This window comes from Pogoniulus pusillus, chromosome Z (genome assembly GCF_015220805.1).
Source record: "Pogoniulus pusillus isolate bPogPus1 chromosome Z, bPogPus1.pri, whole genome shotgun sequence".
Taxonomy (NCBI): domain Eukaryota; kingdom Metazoa; phylum Chordata; class Aves; order Piciformes; family Lybiidae; genus Pogoniulus; species Pogoniulus pusillus.
The window spans coordinates 27,914,130-27,936,534 of record NC_087309.1 but is presented as its reverse complement, the minus strand read 5'-3'; the positions used below and the strand labels follow the sequence as shown (position 1 = coordinate 27,936,534).

The 22,405-nt window shown below is 38.6% G+C and overlaps 1 protein-coding gene across 2 annotated transcripts in view; it reads left to right on the top strand.

Moving 5' to 3' along the window:
• SMAD2 (SMAD family member 2) overlaps nucleotides 1–22,405 on the top strand; it is a 51,669-nt gene that overhangs the window by 3,273 nt on the left and 25,991 nt on the right. For both annotated transcript variants that reach the window (XM_064176550.1, XM_064176549.1), the window contains exon 2: nucleotides 4,145–4,434. In XM_064176550.1, the coding sequence (XP_064032620.1) occupies nucleotides 4,199–4,434 (236 nt within the window). In that variant the 5' untranslated portion in view covers nucleotides 4,145–4,198. The remainder of the gene's footprint in view (nucleotides 1–4,144; nucleotides 4,435–22,405) is intronic.

Here is a 22,405-nt window from a genome sequence, read left to right as displayed (position 1 = left end):
ATATATTTGAGGTAGTAAACCTCTTAAGGCTTGGCATCTGTCGAGGAGAGATTCCAACCTGCATGAGCTGTGTCCAGATACTTTCTTTTTGATGGGAGACTGATGGCCCTCTACCCGAGAAAAGGAAGCGATTCAGATGTGCAGACCTGTGAAGCCTGCAGACAAGATGTATACAAACACTTCCTCAGCAAAGCTAGTTGTAGTAGAATGAGAATCACTTTTGGAAACTAGGAAAAGAATACATTAAAACAGTTAACAGTGCTGCTTTAAAACAGTGGGTAATTAATTTCTGCTGCTGTCCGCTGTAAGATGTTATGGAGGCAGATTCAGAAAAGTGTTAATGAATTTATGAATGGTAGGTCCATAAATGGCTGCTGAATAGGCAGTAATATAGCCTTTATTTTCTTGCTGTAACAGTTTTAAGATGACCAAGGTTTATGAAAAGAATGGCCTAAATACACCAGCCAGGTTCATGCACCTTTCTTGCATGGGTGGCATGTCCTTTTGCCACCTTCTCTGATCACGTAGAATACTTCTTACTAATTATTGCTACTTTCTCCTTATGTAATTGGCATTTATTCAAGTTACTCTTACTCAACCTTACCATGCCTTGCACTTTGTGATGCCTCCTCTAGGCTTGGAGCTGGGTACCACTTTTGCATAAATTAAAGCTGGATGAGATATTCTCCTGTGAGTACTCATCGCATTTGGCTGAAGTATTAAATGAATGAACTCCTGTCCTACTTGTGTCACATTCTTTCTGCTCAGCCTTTGAAGGCTATGAGGCCACCACTGGAATAATTCAGTGAAATCCTTATTGATACTCATAGCAAATCCCTGGCACAGCGAAACAACAGCTAGGAGGAAGAAGTTCATTTTGAGCATCCCCATGCAGCTGCATGTTATATTGGATTTTGTTTGTTTAAATAGCTACTAAGCCATACTAATAATTGTTACTTTGTGTTCTGTTTTTTTTAAAGATAGTTTTCACAGGTTACCAGTTCAGCCTGTGCAATCTGTTGTCATCTGCTGAAGTTCATCATTCATCTATAAGGGAAATACCTGGAAATAGTTAGGTCTGAGCTTAGAGGTCTTTTGGGAATAGGAAAAGAAAGGGATTTGGGTTTGGCTTTTTTTTGTTTCTCAGTATGTAAAATAATGAGTTCAAATAAAAATAAAAAAATAAATAGTTGGTGTTTCTAAATTCATTTTGCAAGACTTAAATCATTCAATGTGCAGCTGAATTGTAAAGGCAAAACTTGATTCTTCAAGACCACCAGGGAATACACAAAATTATTTATAGATCAATGTTATGTCTTAAGGGAGAGAGTACTGCAAAATTGGACACCAGCACATTTATTGAGAATGTTTAGAGGTCTTGGAAGAATAGACAATTTAACTTGGTGGTAAATGACACTATACTGGAGTGTTTTTTAAAAGACTGACAGCCAAAGGAATATTCTGGGGCCTTGAAAGGTCCCAAAATTGAAGCTAAAGAACATCAAATACACGTATTATGTTAGTGAGCTCCATAAATGGAGAATAATTGGTGTGTGAATAAGCAAAGATAGTGCCACTTGGTTGCCTGCATCTGTCAACCTTGAATTTAATGTTCAGATACTACATCATCAATGCTAGTGTTTAAAACATGATCTTTGAAGCAGAGGAGGCTCTCCTCTCTGATTTGGTCTTTTTTAAATTCTGGCTTATGCTTCTTAAGCATCTCGTTGGCCTTGCTGAGAAATTGAAGTCTTTTGATAAAGCTCAGTGACTCTTGTTTCCTCTTTCAGAAATTTCATGTGTTTTTTTAACCACAGCAGAAGCCATGTAAACCCCCTGTTCTGTCTCTGAAGCTACTGGCTATACTGGATTAGGGATCTAATGTATTTCACTCCCAGGCCTGCAAACAGCTACAAACGTGAAAAGAATATGGCTTCTTAATTTGAGTTTGACACTAAAATAAATTACATAAGCTAAAGTATATGCCCAGGCTGCATATCCAATGCTGGCGCTGCTGTTGTAGAGGGAGGACTCCAGCCTCAGTCTTGCACTTCTGTGATTCACCTGACATCAGCTGGAGTTCTTACAGTCCTATGAGGGTGCTGGGGCAGCCTGTTAACCTGAAAGAACTAAAAAAGCCCTTCAGTAATCAGTTGTTCCTTGATTATCTGTCTTAGGCTTTGTGGAAAGATACTAGCGGTGATGCCACAGGAAAGAAGGGAGGGAGACCTGGGCTTCCTTTGGGAGGAAGCTGTGACATTGACTTGTCACTCCATGAAACTGTGCTCTGACTATCATAGTCAGTATTTAATTTGAAATTGTTGGGTATTCAGTTTATTTTTCTTGCTGTTTGCAGCCACAACTATAGCACGGTGCTTTGCAGTCTGTGAAGCCTACAGCGTGAAGTATTTGGGACAATTCTGTAATAATTTAACATTATTGAAAGAATTTAAGTTCTCTTAATGTTACTGTCTCACGTGAAAATGAATGCTTTGGAGGTTTGGGGTGTGGGTTTCTTTTGTTTGGTTGGTTTATATTTTTTTTTTTTTAACCAAGGCCTCTACTGACAGGACAAGGAGTAACAATTTTAAAGTGGAAGACAGTAGATTAGATATAAGGAAAAAATATTTTTTTTGTGGTGGTGAAACACAGGAACAGGTTGTCAAGAGAAGTTGTGGATGCTTCATTACTGGAAGTGTTGAAAGTTAGATTGGATGGGGCTTTGAGCAGCCTGATGTTGTGGTAGGTGTTGCTGCCCACAGTGGGCCGTTTGCACTAAATGATTTGTCTCTTCCAGCCCAAACCATTCTGTGACTTAGGTTGTTTTGATTCGCTTGCATAAAGCTATCAGTGTTACACCTCAGTTGATTTGAACCAGAGTATTCTTGATCCTAGAAAACCACAAGTCCTGCTTTAGTCTTTTGGTGCTCACAAAGGCTTGTTTATGATGGTGTAATTTAGTTGAACCTGTAATATCATTCCTACTGAATGTTTGGCTCTTGAAAGTTGAAAAGTTACGATTTAAAGTTACCTGTAGAATATAATTTAGTGTTTGACTTGTCATATCTTTATGGTTTCAGGGAGGATCAACAAGGCATAAATTAGCCACGAGTGCTCTATCTTAAAGTGTCCCAAATCAACCATGCTGTTTTGCAGATAGAAAGTTTCAGTAAGATGAGCTCTGTATATTCTAAGTATTAATGGTGACTGTGTTTGTACAGGATGGAGGGGCATGTAAGCTCCATCAAAAGCTCAAATCAAGTAACCTGTAAATACTGTTAGCTCCTAGCTAAAACAAGGCCTTTTCAGCTGATTGTGCTTACTTGCATGACTTTCTGAAGTTCAGATAATCCATTTGCTACCTGGAAATTAAGTTGGTTTTCACTTCATTGCTATATCTCTATCCATAGAACCGTTATGTTCTCAAACAATTTCTAACAGTCCGAAGTAACGTGGTTGATTCAGGGCTTGTGTTTTAATACCTGAAACTAGCTTAACGAAAGAGAAAAAATCTTGTTTCTGCACCTAAGTGGCAAACACTTCTCTTTTTAAATTGTTTGACGTGCTAACTGCAATGAATGCTAAACATAGCCCAAGTTGCAGCATCTTTCCAGTCTTTCACTTAACCTAAACATCCTGATCAGGTAGTTGTTACATAAAGAAAAATCATCAAAATAAAAAGCATACAGCTCTACTACTCAGCTGCCTGCAAACTGAGATTTTAAATATCCCTTTATTAAAACCATCACATTTTTCAATATTTAAGTATTGAGAAAAAATTCAGTATCTGTAGGCTCAGTTACTGAACTCTAGACTGAAAGATGAGGGAGGAAAAAGCTTATTACTGAACTTACGAGTGAATTAATGTCTGCAATTTCTGAGAATGGCTTTAGCCAAATAACACATGAGATTAAAAAAAAGTATCTAATCCAACAGTAGTTAGTCTCTTCATTAACTATTACAGAGTCTGCAGCGAAGTTGCGTTTTAATGTTAATGATGAAGTGCCTCCATGATTTGGACTACTACCTTGCTTGATTTAGGGTGCAGTATCTGGTGGTATTTCATAATGAAAAGTCCTAAGCAAAATATTTGTTTTGTGTGAAACCTCATTGCTAATACACCTGTTTTGGTTTGTGTTTTTAGGCATCAGACAGGAATCGCTTATTGATTACTTGAGCATTCTGTCTGGTGAAAGTCATGTCGTCCATATTGCCATTCACTCCACCAGTTGTGAAGAGACTTCTGGGGTGGAAAAAATCTGCTGGTGGCTCTGGAGGAGCTGGTGGTGGTGAGCAGAATGGTCAGGAGGAAAAGTGGTGTGAAAAAGCAGTGAAAAGCTTGGTCAAGAAGCTAAAGAAAACAGGACAGCTGGATGAACTTGAGAAGGCAATTACAACTCAGAACTGCAATACTAAATGTGTAACTATACCAAGGTAAGTGCTGTTGTGTTTAAAGTTGTTACAACCACTTACAAAATGACTAAATGGACATTTATGCTATCCTGTGAAAAAATTACTGAAAATTCAGTTGCATGCTTTTGATTCTTCAAAAGTTCTTTATAACATATTTTGGTTTTTGTATAATGATGGCTTACAACTGAATTACATGTTTTGTTAAGTCAGTTTCTAATAATGTCTTTACATTAAAATTTTCACTACCACATAAATTCCAATCCATGTGTATTCTGGTGGTGCCTAGCACAGCTCGTAGTTTGTAGCACTGCTTTATGTTTTCATTTAATAACTCTGTAATCTGAGTGGCGTACTTGAACCTAAACTTCTGCTTAAAAAGAAAAAACAACCAACCACCCAAAAAACTCCCACACAAAAAGAACAACCAACTGAGAAGAATCACAGCCTAGTTTTTCCTTGGTCAACACTTCAGTCATCTAATTTTCACTTATATCTGGTAGCTTTGTGTAAATTTTACAAGCTGCATACATTCTCCCACTTGAAGTGGAATTTTGGATTTGCAGACATGTTGTCTGAAAATCATTTTACTTACTGTAATTATTACTTGTTTCTGATCAAAAGGGTTTTTTTAAATAAATTGGAGTATTTCTAGAAATGCTTTTCTGCTTCTAGCATGGCTATACATTTAGGTGAATGACTTGCATTCTATGCCTTTGACTTTCTCAAATTAATTCATAGCAACTGCTGCTTGAGAGGCAAGGGTTATGTTTATAAGTATAATGCAATCTGCTTTCAATTCATATGATGCAGAAATCCCACAAAGGTGCCTGTGCAAGCTCACTATGTGTGCTACAAGTATCAGATTCCTTCACAGGTGTGTTTTTCTGTGAAATAGAGGCACAGGAATATTCTGGGCACTTAACCCCTCATCTCAGTAATTTGTAGAGGAGAGAACTGCATCTAGGTTGACATTAATTCCTGTATCAGCACATTCATCCCAGCTGCTTTTAAACTTTGTATTAATCATAGTGCAAGCTAGATGTGACTAGTGTCAGTAATGATTTCAATATATCAAATGTGTTACAGCTGTTATCTGATAATGGTTTTACCATTCTTTATTATATTTGACACAGCTTTCTGGGAAAATCATGAGTACACTCTGAATGAATGATCACTTTAATTCTATTCTCTCTCTTTTCTATTCATCCTTTGTTGCTAATGTTGCCCTATGCTTATATTTTCTTCCTCAGAGCAGTCCTGCTTTCTTCCTTTTGCAAGCTTGACAGCAATCAGAAAAAAAAACGCACTGCAGCAAGAAAGCTATAGTATCAGGAAACTACGATTGGAACCTATAGGGATACATATTTCTTCACATGAGATGTCTCTATGTGTTTGACAAGTCTGTACCATGACAAAGACAAAATACTGTGTTTGGAAAGCATTTTGTATGACAGAAGCTATACAGAGATTCACTTGATCCAAAAAATGCTTAAGGGTATCTGTAATTCTTAAAGAGTCTTTCTTGAACTTTCCGGCAGGGGTACTGGGGCAGAAAACACTGCTACTTCAGAAGAGCAGTTATCTAAATTTAATTCTCTAAGAAGAGAATATGCAAACAGTACTGTTCACCTAGAGAGAGGTCATTCTGTTGCTCTGCTGAGACCTCACCTGGAGTACTGTGTCCAGCTTAGGGGTCCTCAACACAAGAAGGACGTGATCCTGATGGAGAAGATCCAGAGAAGTGCTACAAAGGGCTGGAGCACCTTTGCTACAAAGACAAACTGAGAGAGTTAGAGCTGTTCAGCCTGGAGAAGAGAGGGTTCTGAGGCAACTTCATAGCAGCCTTCTAGTACCTGATGGGGGCTTACAAGAAAGCTGGGAAGGGACTATTTATGAGGGCATGTAGCACTAAGACAAGGATCAGTCAGTGGTTTTAAACTAGAGAAGGGTAGGTTTAGATTAGACATTAGGAAGAAGCTCTACTATGAGGGTGGTGGAGCACTTCAAGAGATTGTCCAGAGGTGGCAGAGGCCCTATCCTCAGAGGCTTTTCAGGTTGATAAGGGTCTGAACAAGCTGTTCTAGGGGGAATGTCCCAGCTTACGGCAGGTGGGTTGGACTAGATGACCTTTAAAGGTCCCTTCCAACTCACTGCATTCTGTGATTCTGTATACTTGTTTTCTTAGTCTTTGAGTATGTGTAAGTCTTGTATGGTGTTACATGTTAAAAGTAGACCTAGTAGAGGTCAGAATATGAAAGTTTGTTACACTCTGTATAGCCGCGTTGTGACCAGTAGTTCCTGCTGGGCTGTTATGTCCTGTTTTCATCTAAGGCTCGGTGAGCTGTTAAAAGGACTGGACCTACGTTTTACCTTTCTTCACTACCTTAGAGTAAACTCATAGCTAGAGATCTCTTCAAGTGATTTTTTTTTTCTTTTAATTTAATTTTAAATGAAGATATAGCTTTGATGTTAATGGATGAGAAGATACTAGGGTTGCCAGAAGCACAGCCAGCTGGCATTTGGACTGTTTACATTTTTTCACTTTGACAGCTGTAATCCAGATTCCGAAAAACTAGCAAATGTCAACTCAGTACTCTAACGACTTCTGGTAATTATTGTTCTTGGGTTTACTAAGTTAATGAAACTGCTGCTTGAGACCCACTTTAAGTGTCTCAAAGATCTGCAGATCAACAGGAATAATATTAAAGTTATGAATTTGAAACACTTTTTTTCTTCCTAGTCAGCGGGAAGTTTGAGGTGCTACACTGCTGAGATGCAGTTCTGATGTGACAGCTGGGCTAAGTTTCTAAGTGTTACTCCGCTTAGGAAGGGGAGTTATGTTTGGTTTTGTGTGGGAGAAGTATTAATATTAATTTGTGTGGGACGCTTCTATTTCCCCTATTGTTGTTGCATTATTTCTTCAACAGAAGTTTCAGTTGTGGTTTCACGAGTTTGTTTCCTGTGGAGATTTGCAGAATTGGATATAATACTTTATTCTAGTATGCTTTTTCATCACTGAAACTTAGTGACTAAACTTACAAGCTTTTCTCAAAACTAAGAGCAGCTTGGTCAAATGCTGAATTAATTTCATAAATCTGCATTAGTTTTGTCACTGATATTCCCTCAGTGATTAGGTTTGTTCTATTTCTGCACTGCTTGTCAAGGTGACTAAATACTAAGTGAGCCTGATACTGTGTGTACAGTGCAAAAGCTGCTCATGTGGTAATTAACACAACTTCTTACACAGACTAACAGAGGTTCTGAGAAAGCAGAAGCAGACAGATGGAGGTGGGTGTTGGCATCACACAGCAGGAGTACTTAGCTCTTCATAAGTGGGTCAGTAATCTAGAGCAGAGGCTAAATAAGTACAGGGGTCCTTTTGACACTAGCCTTCTAAGTAATTTGTAGTTATCTTGCTGAATCCTTCCAGCAACCTAGTGGGCTTGTAATCATATAATCCCTATGCATCCTGAAAATAGATGTTGGCACATGAGTTCACTGCTCTACCAAATTCATTATATGTTTTAGAATTTAAGATTGTGTTTTTATACTCTCCATTGCAGTTTTGACACACATGAGGCACAGGAAGCAGTCAGCAAAGAAACACATATCTAAGTCTTATAATGGAGCAGGTTCTTTCTTGTTCACACAGATAGTTCTGATGAAATACACACTTTGTAACTGGTGGTGGGTGAAATACAAGCCTTTAACAAACCAAACTATGCCATGAGTTGAACAGTCAGTTGGATGCATTCATAGTCTATTTAAGAAATGTTTTCAGTGGTGGCAGTACAGGGAATTTGGAATATAAAGTAGGGAAAAAGTCACTAGTTTCAATATCCCAGTATTTTGTTGTGATTGATTGTGTGACTTTCCTGTCTTATAGATACAATACATGCTTTCTTCCATCCTTTAAGTGAAACAGCAAGATGCAGTTGCTTTTCGAAATGTGCATACAACAACAGAATTTAGTTAGGACATGCTTGGGATAGTGTTGTCCTGGACTATTGTACCTGCTATATTTTTAAAAATCTCTACTACTCTAAAAACAAATGCAGAAATTACTCTCCTTCCTGAGCTGTAACTGGGTACATCTGTGTCACAGGTTGAATTCTGCTTCCATGCCAACATTCGAGTGACAGAGCAACTGTATTAGGGCTTTGCCTTACATGAAGGATGAGCAGTAATTGTGATGATCTATGTATATGAAGTATTACACAGGTACAAGCATAGTCTTCATTTGTCACACATTGTAGCTCATTTACTCTTCCTCAGAATATTCCATCTTGCGCTTTGCTTTCACTTACCCATTGAATCCGGTATCTCCTCTCCTTGTTGGTAGCTTCCCTGCTCTGCTGCTGACATTGCTTGCATGATGCAATACTGATCCAAGGCATACAAGATCTCATCTATACTGTTTTTCTTTAAAGATACAAAGAAGGATAAGGAAGGGATAGGTGCTTTCTATCAATCTCAGTAGCTCCAGCTTATATTCTTTTGAGCAAACACAGCTCATATGCATGCTCTGACTAAGGCTATTTGTAGTTGGGGAGAAGAGAGTAGATAAAAGGTAACAGTATACCTCTATTTTCTCTTTCCAGATGTTTGTGTACTCATCTCACTACTGTAGAGAGGTTTAATGCATCTTCAGACAGCTTCTTGATTCATGACTTAACAGACATGGTTCTCAAACAGATAATTTTTTGTTGATGTTAATAGAATCATAGAATGTCAGGGGCTGGAAGGGACCTTGAAAGATCATCTGGTCCAGCCCCCCTGCCAAAGCAGGATCACCTAGAGAAGATCATACTGGAATGCATCCAGATGGTTCTTGAGTATCTCCAGAGAGGGAGATTCCACAACCTCCCTGAGCAGCCTGTTCCTACGTTCTGTCGCCCTCACAGTGGAAAAAGTTCTTCCTCAGGTTCACAAGAAACCTCCTATGCCTCAACTTACCCCTTTACCCCATGTTCTGTCACTGGGCATCCCCAAGATGGCTCCATCCTCCTGGCACTCACCCCTTACATATTTATAAACATTAATCAGGTCACCCCTTAGTCTTCTCATCTCCAAGCTAAAAGACTCCAGCTCCCTCAGTATTTCCTCATAAAGAAGTTGTTCAACTTCCTTAATAATTTTTGTGATTCTGTGCTGGACTCTTTCAAGCTGCTCCCTGTCCTTCTTCAACTGGGGGAGCTAGAACTGGAAACATTACTTCAAATGAGGCCTCACCAGGGCAGAGTAGAGGGGAAGGAGAACCTCACTTGACCTACTAAGCACAGCCCTTCTAGTACACCCCAGAATGGCATTGGCCTTCCTTGCCACAAGAGCACAGTGCTGGCTCATGATCATCCTTCCATCCACCAGGACTCCCAAGTCTTTCTCCCCTTCACTGCTCTGCAGCAGACCATTAATGGAAGGAGTTACATATAACTTACTACATAAATTTGCTATTGAAGCTGTGAAACCGCACTTAGCACTTGGATCTTAGCTTTTGTCTGAGGTCTTGCATTTCTGCAGAAGAGGTAAATTTTATCACTGCCTTTATGTAAGGGCAAAGTGGGAAGATTGATGAAAAGTGATCTGGGAGATTACTGGCTGAAGTAAGATTTTTTTTTTTTTTGAAACAAGCTTCCTTGTATCCTGATTTAGAGATTCTTTGCTGGGATGCTATTACTATGTGAGTGCTTTAGAGTCTTCAGTAAAATGCAGCAGTTGCCTCTCAGTGTGGAGAAGGCTAATACTGTTATGAAACCTTTGCTTTCCAGCCTGCTGTGCCATTAGAGTTTTAGAAGGTATTATCTGAAAAATGTGTTGTGTGTTTTTTTTTCCTTTACAATTGAATAGGTATGTATAAAACATAGTCTTGTGCTTTCTGTCCTTCCTGCTTAACATGGAGATAACATCCTTGTGCTACAATTCTTGGTTTTCAGAAGCTTTGTGTTCTGTAGCCTCCCAGTTCTGATGAAAGAAATAGAGGGCCTCAAATCCTGGCATTTTTTGGAGAACAATCTGTGGAATTTACAGTCAGCAGTTAGATATCCAGAGGTTAAAAAAAACTCTGTGATGGATTCTGTGGTTTTGTGAATATGAAAGATTGAAAGAAGAGTTGAGAGTATGATGCAAGCAGCTACTAGTCAATTAGTTGTTTAGCACTGAAATTCAGAGCTACTTATAGACCAACTTCACCAACACTAGTGTTTAGTTTTAGAATGAAACAGCAATAGCTAAAAGCCATATCTTTTCTGTATTTTCCAGTTCAACCATTTGTCAAGATAGCTTTTAAAACTGCTATTGTGGAATGAATCTACTGATTCTTCTTACAAAATAGTGTGGTGATGGTACATAAGCATTTTGTTCAGAATGCCTTCTTAATACTTTTTTTCTTAAAATAAAAATCTTTCAGCATATATTGACTGCCTCTGATGGCTATAACAGTTTATTTTCCATGTGCCTTACAAGCCAAAAAGGCTGCTCTGATGTTAGCAATACTGTAGACGACTGACAGCTTTTCTTATACTTGCTTGTTACATCCAGTAAAATCCAGTATATCTTGCTTTTGTTGTATTTCCAACGTATTTTACAAAGATTCGGGTAGTTAAAGCTTCAGAATCTGGTGAGAGGTCATCAAGCATGTGAAGTCAAGACCATTTGACATAGTCATTATTCTCTAAAGAAATAATTTCTCTATTATGCTAGTGTGTTCCCTTTTCTTGTATATCCTGCAGGGCTTCATTCCCTGCAGTGAGTTAGCACTATGGATAAGATAAGCAGCCTGGACATAACTTACAGCACATGTTAAAACTGTTTCCTGAAGATGAGTTCTTTATTAGGCAATGCAGTGCTTCATAATTGGAACTTAGTAGCGCTGATGGAAATTTCTATGAAAGAGTCAATAGTGAAAGTGAATGGTGCAAGGAAAAGCTGCCCTTAAAGATGACTCAACTGGCTTGGTGCTGGTGTTTCAGAGCAAACAAATCTGTTAAAATTATGACATTTTTCATAGCTGTTTCCTCACATAGATGAGTGTGATTTCTGATTTAGTGTAAAGAGCAGATGCTCTCTTGAACATAACCTGTGCTAGCAATTACCATGTTTTGTTTTTTCTAATTACTTAGTAATAATTGTCAAGAAAATTATTGCATAGCTGCGTACAGTAGCCTAGTTTTAAGGATGCTTTTGATCACTAGTGGAGCACATTTGTCAAGACAGAATAGATTGTTTTCAAGCTTTAAGAACTTTTGCTGAAATAAGTTACTTTGGAGGATAGCAGTACAGAAATTTCTTAGTTCCTCCTCAAGTTAAAGCTGTAAGATGTTGGTGATTTCAACAATTGCATTATTGCATTGAGGGGAGGAAAATTCTCAGAAAACTTAGAGTGCCTAACGCATGCTTCTAAGATATGAGCAAGTTAAGAGGACAGCTGAAGTTAGTTGCATAGACATAGTAGATCCTAAAAAAATTAACATTGGTATTCAGACAGGTGAAGCCTGTTTTCTCAGAAAGGGAGCTTGACACTGTCAGTCAGCTTGTAGCAGAGCTGGGATAATTCACTGTTCAGGTGAATGAATACTGGTTCTTAATTATGGCTCATGAGATGTGATATCTGCTATTGTATGAAGAACATCCTCAAACCACACACTGTATTTCAGTCTAAATGCATTTACTTTGTTCTATAAATGAAGACAATAATTGAACAGCTTAAGCTTTCTAAAATAAGTGTAGAATTTTAAGACAGTACATCAGAACATTCTAAAACACATTTTTTATTGCTGAGATTAGAGGATGAGCATGCTTGTAAATTATTTGTTGATAAGATTACTCCTTTTTCTCATGACAGAATTATTTAGGATGAAGCAGAGCCCCTTTGCTTTTGTCTTGAAGTTTCAATAAAAACAATGCTTTAGAACAAAGTCAAGGAGATCTTTCCTGGAAGTATGTCAAGAAATGACTGAGATTTTGGGGAGCACTGACCAAGATTATCTTCAAAATCCCTTGATCCTCCTTTTGATAGCTCATGCTGTGAGGACTTTGGATGTGTTGTCTGGAAAGGTGTAGCAGGAGGATCAAATTATCCATACACTTCTCAGTCCTGTAACTATGACAGGACTTGAATGTTGTCTCTACATTCTTTGTAAAAGAATAAAAAGTTCTTTGCACTTTCTAAGTGTTGTGGTACCAGACTCTGGCCTTTTCAGGGCAGTAAGTACAAGATGGTGTGCTTTGCAAGTGACTTCCTGTATATGGAGTCCACCTGCACTTCTTGAACATACAACGTGAAAAGGTGGTGTCCAGCAAGAGAAACAATCTATTGAAAGTGGTGAGTGCAAAACAGCTGACTTCAGGGTTTTTTTCTATTGATATTTTGCAGTGTCTTTACTGATATCTCTTCATCTTTCAGTTGGCTCCATGCATATTTCAATGTATCCCTCACTTCCTCATAGTAAATTATGTTGTGCAGCCTGAATTTCAAGTCTGGAAAACAGCCGTGCATCTGCTTACTAGGTGTAGAAAGTCCACCTGCACTACCTGAACATAAAAAGTGAAAAAGTGGTGTCCTACAAGAGAAACAATCTGCTATTGAGAGTGATGTGTGCAAAACAGTTGACTTGAGGTGGTTTTTTTTGGTGATATTTTGCAGTATCTTTTCATGTATTCAGAGTTTATTTTAAATAATTGTTACAATAGCAGTTTTCAACTGATGTTGCAGACTTCTGTTGCAGCAGCTGTATAGAGAGAGAAGAAGAGTTGTCTTAGGTTTTATTGATTTCTGTGGGACTTTTGTTAGAGCTGGAGTGGCAGAACTTGGCACATGGTTTTCAAAGACCGTTTCCTGTTCAAAGATAAATGGGTCCAGTTCTTAGTTTATTAATATTCAAGACGGTGTGGTGATAGACAGAAGTATGCTGTCCCTAATTAAATATGTAAAGTGACAGGTTCATGGGCAAGATTGCAGAATACATTTAGATGCTGCATTGACCTATAAGTGGGAAATCATTCATATCAGGTTCATGTTAAGTCTTTGTGGAACTTAGTTTCTAATCCTGATGTTGGCAGACAGGGCCAGTGCATCTGTTTAAAAACTCTCCTTACACATTTCCTTTAACTACAACATTGTAATCCTAGAATCCACCAGGTTGGAAGAGACCTCCAGGATCATCCAGTCCAACCTAGCACCCAGCCAACTAGACCATGGCGCTAAGTGCTTCATCCAGTCTTTTCTTGCACATCTCCAGGGACGGTGACCCGCCACCTCCCTGGGCAGCCCATTCCAATGGCAAATCATTCTCTCTGTCAAGAACTTCCTCCTATACCTGACTTCAAGTAAATGCCTTTTTGAAAGTTTGCTCTGAAAAGAGCTTGGAGCATTTTCTGCTAGAAGTGTTTGGTGAGATGGTCAGTATTGACTTGAGATGTTGTTCATTGAGAGGATCCAATGTGGATGGGGATGGGACAGACAGCAGTGAATGATCAAAGCAGAATAAGCCAATAATTTAAATACTGTTCCCTCTTTCCTTATTCCTTCCTTGCACAACTTCATAGTGTAGCCTAAACTTAATTTAGTTTCTTCATATACACTGACTCGTAGCATCAGTGTATATGATACATAGAATAGGATGGAGGGTTAATACAAACACAAGATGATGCTTGTTTTTATCTAGTGGAATTTTTTTCCTTTACCAACACTTCCTACTTAAACAGCCACTTAGTAGCAAGCCCTTACTCCTGGTGTCTGTATACAGAAGGAGCTGTGCATTGCTGAGACACAGCAGCTCAGGCCTTGGTCTACTGCAAGAATTCTAACCTTCTGTCACAGTGTTGGTTGAAATTAAGGATAATGATTGTGTTCAGGTGTAATTTTTATTAAAAGTGTTAAAATGTAACTGTTAACTTGTGTCACACAGCTGAAGCTGATATCGAGAACTTAATTGCTGTAAATAAGGCTAAATTTTAGTGTAGACATAGTTCATGTTACACCATCTTATGATGTTGATATCACCTTGAAATCTTGGGAGTATTGAACAAAGATACTTAAGGTGGCCAGTCTTAAGTTTATACTGTTCAGGAAGCCATGTGATTTACCCACCTTAATTTGTTGCAGAGTTGGTGTGCCAAGCAGAAAGTACTGGCATATCATTTGAGACAGGCCAACACATGAAGATACTTAGCCAGTAGCAAAATGCTGCAGAGTTCAAGGGAGCTTGGCTCTCCAGGCAGGAGGAAAAACTGTTGCATTTTGAGGACTGTATTGTATACTGACTGGATCATTGGATAAAGGCTGTGGAGATGTGGATTCTGATCTTGGCTGTGCTGCTTTTTCACAGGTGCCCTTACAAATTTTTAATTTACTATCATTTTTCAGTCTACAAATTGAGATGAATTTTTGTGATATGTCATAATGCCACTTCATCTCCCTGGTTTATTTGATAGGGAGTGTAAATTTCAGATATTGTGCCTATTTGGGTATTAGTGATCTGGAAAGCAAAACTGTAGGCAGTGAGTTGTTGGGATTTGTGGAACTTATTAATTTTCAAGTTGCTGTTGCTCCTCATTAGGATTACCTTAGCACTAAGAATCAGGAAGAGTCAGAAATAAAAGTAAGTATGAATGCTTGCTTGACTTTCACATGCTATTAGTTGTTTGTCAGAGTAGCAACTGCTGCTGGGGCTGTTAAATTTCAAGCAAATGGAAAATTGCTACTTTTGATTGCTTCAACAGTTTACCTACTTGATGGATCCTGGTACCAGTGTCTAACTAGGAAGAAGAACATCTCTATCTGAGACTTCATACAACGATTAAGAAGGCATGTTGATCACTCAAGAAAAATAATGTTGGTTGTGCTTTGTCAGTATTGACAATTTGGTGGAAAGCTTCTAAAATTTACTGGTTACAATGCCATAGCCTTGTTGTGAACAGCTTTTGCTGGCTTCTGTCACACTCCCATTGTTTAAAGCAGACTGGCAGGATACATGAGAACAATCGGGAGCTGGAGCAAGTTCACATCTCACTGCATATGCTTGAAAATTGGCAGAAGAACAATGAAATTGGGGAAATCCCCTTGAACAAGTGCTGCAGAGTAATCTGACTTCAGCATTTGTTCAGAAAAGATCCCCCAATTAGTGGCACTTTTTTAATTCCAAAATGTGCAGGCAAGTCTCAGAAGGTCAGGAATTGAAAGCTTTCATTTGAAGCTTTGCATGTATTTGTAGGTCATCCAACCATTTCTTCAGATGCTTGGGTTATCTTTTCTTAGATACTGGATAGAAGCCTGATGAAGCAAACTGTTACTTAAATGAAGAATTTCAAAGTTACTGATAAGCTGAATTGTTGAGCTGTATCCTAGAACTGGTCTTCACCTTCTCTTTTTGTGGGACTCCTCTCATACTTGACATTTTCAGTCATATTGTAGTTTTGAAATTGAATATAACAAAAGGCTGATAGCAGCTAATGTGGAATCTTTCAGCTTTGCAACATGGAAAGTAGCATTCAAAACAATGTTTGACTCTAAAGTGTTGGTTGAAAAAAATATTTTCTCTTTAATAGATATCTCAAGTGTTAATTTCATGGTGTCCAGCTATATCTTCCAAAAGTGCCATCTGAGCCTTGGTGTTCAGAGGCTACACAGCCTCCAATCACCAAAGTTTATTTACAGGTCTTTACAGCCTTTCTGTATCTTTCGGTTTCCTTTGTATCTGAATTTCTAGTGTCTAATGTTCTGCATTTGTCCCGTGTTCCTTTCTTGCAGACCATTTCATTATCTAAGCACGGTTAGTAACCAAAAATCAGCGTCATCTTGTCTATCCCCTATGTGTCTCAGTAGGAGAGTAGAGGCCTTCTGAAATGATTGTGCCTGTTGCAAGCTGCCTTGTTGGCAGCCCTTTTAACAATGCTGTAAGTTTCTTCAGTGGTAGGAAGACATTTTTAATGGAGCTCATCATCAGTTTTTTTGCTCATCGTGTGAGAATTGTTCAGTGTTTTGGCCAGTAACCACGAACAGCCCAAGAAACAGCTCTCCTTGCAGCAAAAGTCCACATAAATGTTTACTTGAATGCCAATGTTCCTCAAGCCTTTGAAACTGATCTTTTTCATAAGCAGTAACACAGGGCATATGGTGGTAGACCAGAGCTGACTCCTGTTTGGTGGTGTGACAAGCAGAAACACTTAGCATGTCCTGGAAAGTGCTTTAGCTGTTAACTGATAACATGTGAGCCATGAGTGCTTCTGAACATAGCGTTCAGATGCACATTCTGGGTGTGGATCACTGGCAAAATGATGACAACTTTAGGACTTCTGAGTGAACTTCACATGTTCTTTCTGTATAGCTCTAGGCAGCATTGCTGAGGAATCAGATTCTGAATCTTGTTCTAAGTGCATTCCCTACATGCTCAGATTTTCCATCAATAATATCTAATGTGTGGTACCCATTCTGTTCTGGATGTTAGGAGAATCAGAGACCTGTAATTAGGCACCTCAAGTATTACTGCTCTCTTTTTTTTTTTTTTAACTAATTTTTTTTCTTGTAACTGATCAGTGAAACTCTTCAAGGATTTTCACAACTTGTTTGCTAGTTATGAATTTCCCTTTGTATTTATCAAAATTGTAACTTCTGTGAATGATGTCATTGTCATACTTGTATTTACTTATTTAGCAAAATGGTGTAACAGTCACAGCACAATTTCCATTTGGTTTTCTTCCCCAATACACTGCTTGTAGAAGTTTCCTCTGTGACTTTAAACATTCATTTAAAATATCTTACAGGAAACACTGTATGCCCTACCTATGTAATACTAGGGCCATGGATCAAACTCAATGTATCTTCTGTTTTGCCAGTTTTCTGCTAGGTATATGTGGCTTAAGTGGCAACAAGGGGTCGTTCTGGGTGTAGTGACTTCACAGCATTGAGCACTTTATGTTGTATATCCTGTGCATATTTGTCTTGCTGGATTTCTTGAGATGGATGTGTGATTTATAGGGGAAATTGTCCAGAGGCAGCTTCAGTTTGCAATGAGGTATTAAAAGGTCCTGTAACTGTCATTCCAAGAGTCATCTTTTTGTAAAGTTACTGTATTTTTCAAGAAACATGGACAAGATAAATGTCTTGCAGAGCTAATCTCTCCCCTTCAGTAACACAAATACCCACTAGTTTGAGAAGGTTAATCAAAATGTCACCTGTTTTTTTAGCTGCACTTCAGTTGCAAAACAGCCCACTCCTGCAGTAGCATCAGCCACTTGTCCAGTTTTAGGATGATGAACTACATGAGAAAAATTATTTGACTTAACCCTGTAGTAGCTGTAAACATCATCTGATAGGAAAAGATTTCGTGATACATACTATGACTAACAGTGGTTAGAAGACTTGAAATAAAGGTACTTTTCAAATATCTTGTCTGTTACTAGTCCTGAAATATATATGCCAAGCTTTTTTTATGCCTTTTGAAAGTATGGACTTCTGTGAGATCACAGTCTGTGATTAGCAAACCGGTTTGTTGTGGATAAATCAGCCACTATTATCATGCGTGTGGCTTCCTATCAAAGGACAAAGTATCTTTATACTTCTGATTTCTGCGGTGTGTTAAGGATGATACAAACAAAATGCACTGAGTGTGTTTTTAACCCACTGCATGATATTGTTTACTGTTACAAAACAGAAAAAGGAATACAGATAGTGTAGGATGAAATTGAGGTGACTTAGTATTTTTATTCCTCAAGTAACTGCAAGTAAAACAAAGGTCTTTAACATCTTGGCATCGCTCCTGCTTTGGAAGACACAGTGCTAGTTTTCAGTTGCAGCATTTCAGTAGTATGTTAAACATTAGAAAGTAATTGCGTATCAACTGTTTTCTTAAGTATAGTGTATTAACAGTGAAGGACAGGTGGGAATTTCTAGGCCAAGTGACTGAACATCATTACTTCATAGCTGCCTGCTACATGACATGGTGCAGTATGTTACTAGCTACTTAGACCTCTGATTCTTTTCCTAAATTATTGTGTTTTGGATAGTAATTTTGATCCTCTCTTTCAGGAGGTGTTCAGGATAGTGTTGTGTTTTCTGTTTCTGTGAGATAATCCTAAGATATTTTCAAATACGTTGTTCTCAGATGAAATACAGATAACTTCACTGTTAGTTCACTCAGGCATGTAATAAACATGGTACTTTTACGCTGTGGGAGTTTCAAACTTGCAAACTTCTTTCCCAGTTGAAGCACTATGTTTATATTTCTAAGGGAATTATGAGAAACTACAAAATACAGGAGTCAGAAAACTTTTAATTGCAACAATGTTACAGAGGAAAGCAGTGTAGGAATTCGAAGTTGTCCTCTCAAGAATGCCATCTTACAGACATCCATGTCCTAGGAGCTTGTGGGCCCACTTGATAATCATTTTTTCTACATTGTTTTTTTTGTTCAGGTTTTGTTCCACCTGTTTAGTTAATCTCTAGGGAACTGCTATTGTCAATGTACACACTTGTCATGATATGTGCAGGGTATTTAGAAGTCTCTGATTTTATTGGGTTTTTTGAACATGCAACTAGGGGAGTAGATCTGTCTTGTGGTAAATCTTCAGTCCAGTGAAGACTGTCAGAGTTTGAGGTACATACTTCAGCTGCTGAAACCCATGGTGTTGTGTTGAGAGTAGGGAACGGCAGGACAAGTTTCCCAGAGAAGCAGTTAGCTCATGAGTTCCATAGGCTGCTCTTGCATGCTGTCTGTCTTCAGTCTCTGAGCGTAAGACTTGTAGCCAGCTCCCTGTTGACTGAGGCTGAACTATATTGCATGCCTTTTATATCTCAGTCCTGAGCACCATCTCTGTGCTGTTTGACCTTGCCATTTAGAAGCTTACATGTTTGCAGACTGCTCTTCACCTGACTTTGAACAGAGAGTGAAAACTCCTTGATAGAATCTGCATCTGAAGAGACCATATGGACAACAAGAAAAGAAATGTTTTGCTTCTACTTGGTTTCCATGGCATCCTGGAAAAATTGCTCTTAAACTTTGAGGTGCTATCCTTCCAGAATCTCCTAGCATTGAGAGAAAAATGAAGGTAATGCTGATTGTTGTTGGCTGCTTTATTTTATCTGACAGCATTGGGCTAGCATGTCAGGGATTGGGAGGAAAGAGGAAAATAAAGTGCTTTGAAGAGGCCTGCCTTGTATCTGTGTTTTTGCCTTTGTAGGCAGTTTATTGCATATATGACAAGGAAGAAGTGTGCTTTAGAAAAGGCAACAGAAGCATACTGTTCATCAACAGGACTTGTTTGCCTGACACACTGCAAAACTGGAAGAAACTAACTCGTGTCCCTGAAAAGAGCAATGGGTGGCTCAGATGTTAGTCTATAACAGAGTATCTTTTGTACCTCACCTTTCATTTCTGTGTCCCCTGTGGATATCCTTAAAGTTTAATCTGAAGTAAATAGAAGTTGTTCAATGAGTTTATTCTTTTTCCCACAGTATTAGACAGGTTAATTGTATCCTGTATCTCCTGCTCTTCTGGTTCTTTTGATGTGTTAATTTTCTAGCATATGTCCCCTTATATGGAAAGTTACTTAAGTAATTTTCCTCTGTTCAGATGCTGTAGTTAGTATTTGATGTAGTGATTTTGAATGTACTGTGTAAGATCCTATGTAAACTTTGTTCCTGAAAGAGTTATGATTATAAGAAGTCATGTTCCTGATTGATATTATGCTAAATATGCATATACACAAACATTTCTTTATTGGATTGAATGCATTCTTGAATGTGTATGTGGGGATGATGGAGGCAGAGAGATAAGGTACAGTTACTGTTTTGAGCAAATAATCTTTTGCTATTGGATATGCTTGAAGAAGAGGTCTGCTTTTGGACTTGGAGGGAAAGAGGAAACCAGCCTGGTTTTAGGCATGTAAGATCAATTGCTTAAAAAAAATCTAAAGAATCAGAGACACCTGAAGGATCATTCATAAGTTTGGAGGGTGAGTCCCCAGCTGCTGACTTGGCTTTTCTTATTTTTTCTGGGAGAAAAATCTGTTTTCAGTTCTGTAAAGATCTCTTCTCTGAAATCCAGGGCTCTTTTAGAACAATGAACAATGGGACTCAGTATCAAGTTGTGCCAGGGGAGGTATAGGCTGGATGCTAGGAGGAAATTCCTCACAGAGAGAGTGTTTTGCCATTGGAATTGGCTGCCCAGGAAGGTGGTGGAGTCACCGTCCCTGGAGGTCTTCAAGAAAAGACTGTACGAGGCACTTAGTGCCATGGTCTAGTTGGCTGGATAGGGCTGGGTGCTAGATTGGATTTGGATGATCTTGGAGGTCTCTTCCAATATGGTTGATTCTATGTCCTCTGTAGAAGAAACTTGTCCAGCTTCTTTTAAGGATGAGTGTCACTGCCAGCCTGTGCAAATCAGGTTCATACCTATGCTTTTTATTTGACATTGGTTAAGATATTACACTTATGGGAAGTGTTTTGGAGAAAAATCATTATTTCCTACTGAATTACTGAACTTTTGCATTTTCTGCTGCAAGAAAACAAGATCGGGACTTCCAAGTTTTAGTTCATGGCATTCACAAACAGGAATGAACTGCTGTAGCTTTGAATCATGCCTTTTGATGAATGTGTATGCCTAGTTAAGTATGTTTAACTGAATAGATGGTGTTTTGTCGTGCTAATATGAGATAGTGGAGATGTAAGCTAAAGATTGCTCGGTACTGCAGGGGTACAAATAATGTCAGATTCAAAGAGGTATGTGGTAGATCTCATGAAAGTGACTTAACATCTGTGTTGTTACTACATTTTTAGAGTTAGGTTAGGGCAGATAACCTTTTCTTCAGCATGGGAAAAAAGAAATCGTCGGCAACAAATATCAGTAGATTAAACACTTAGGCCAGCCAAACTATATTTTACAGTACCCTTTTGTTCAGACAGCTGTCTATACAACTAGCTGAGGTGCTGTTTGCGAAGACAGGTAATATAATTAGCTTTGCTAGTAGCTGGTACATAGACATTGGACTATAATAGGGAGAAATGCTAATTGCCAGTACACAGAAAGGAAGGCCAAGTTGGAATATAAAAGCAGCCACACGTTTTCATTTGGAACTGGGAATTACAGAAACCATGATCAGGCAGATTTGGTAGGAGCTGTTGTCTGTGCTGAGTACCACACTATGTAAGCCAATGAACTTTTTTTTATTGCTGACTTTGTTTGATCTATATTGCAGCTAAGTCTTTCCTATTACTGCTGTCTTCTGCACCCTCTGTAAGCTAGTTCTGAAGGTTTGCCGTGTCTCCCTCCTAGCTGTTTCTGAACCCCAACTGCATCAAAGGAAAACTGATAAAAAAGGGAGAATTCCATTCTTTGATCCATCAATTGATTTGCATCATTAATGTTTATAAAGACATAAAGGGTGAGTGTTAGGAGGATGGAGGCAGGCTTTTCTCAGTGATGTCTAATGGTAGGACTAGGACAAAGGGCAATGGGTGCAAGCTGGAGCATAGGAGGTTCTACATTAACATAAGGAAAAACTTTTTCACTGTAAGGGTGACAGAGCACTGAAACAGGCTGCCCAGAGAGATTGTGGAGGCACTTTATCTGAAGGCATTCAAAATTCTGGATGCGTTCCTGTGAGACCTACTTTAGGTGATCCTGCTCTGGCAGGGCACCTGGACTAGATGATCTTTTGAGGTCTCTTCCAACTCCTAGCATTTTGTGCTGCTGTGATTCTGTGGACCTTTGATCCTTTCCTAAACATTAGTATCAGTGGAATGTGATGGACAGTGCAGCTTTAGTCTGTCTACACCAGTGATTAGCCAAAACCTGAGTCAATGTAGTGATGTTCCTGCCCTGATTTCCTGCTCAGCATGTTGCTGTGTGAAGTTTTAGATTTAAGTTCTTATATAGCAATTTTTAAAAAAAAAAATCTGTCAGTTTGCAAGGTACAGATACTCAATATGCAAACTTCAACTTGTCTTCTCAAACAGATTTTTACAGAAGCAGCCGTGAGCAATGTTAAAGCAATTACA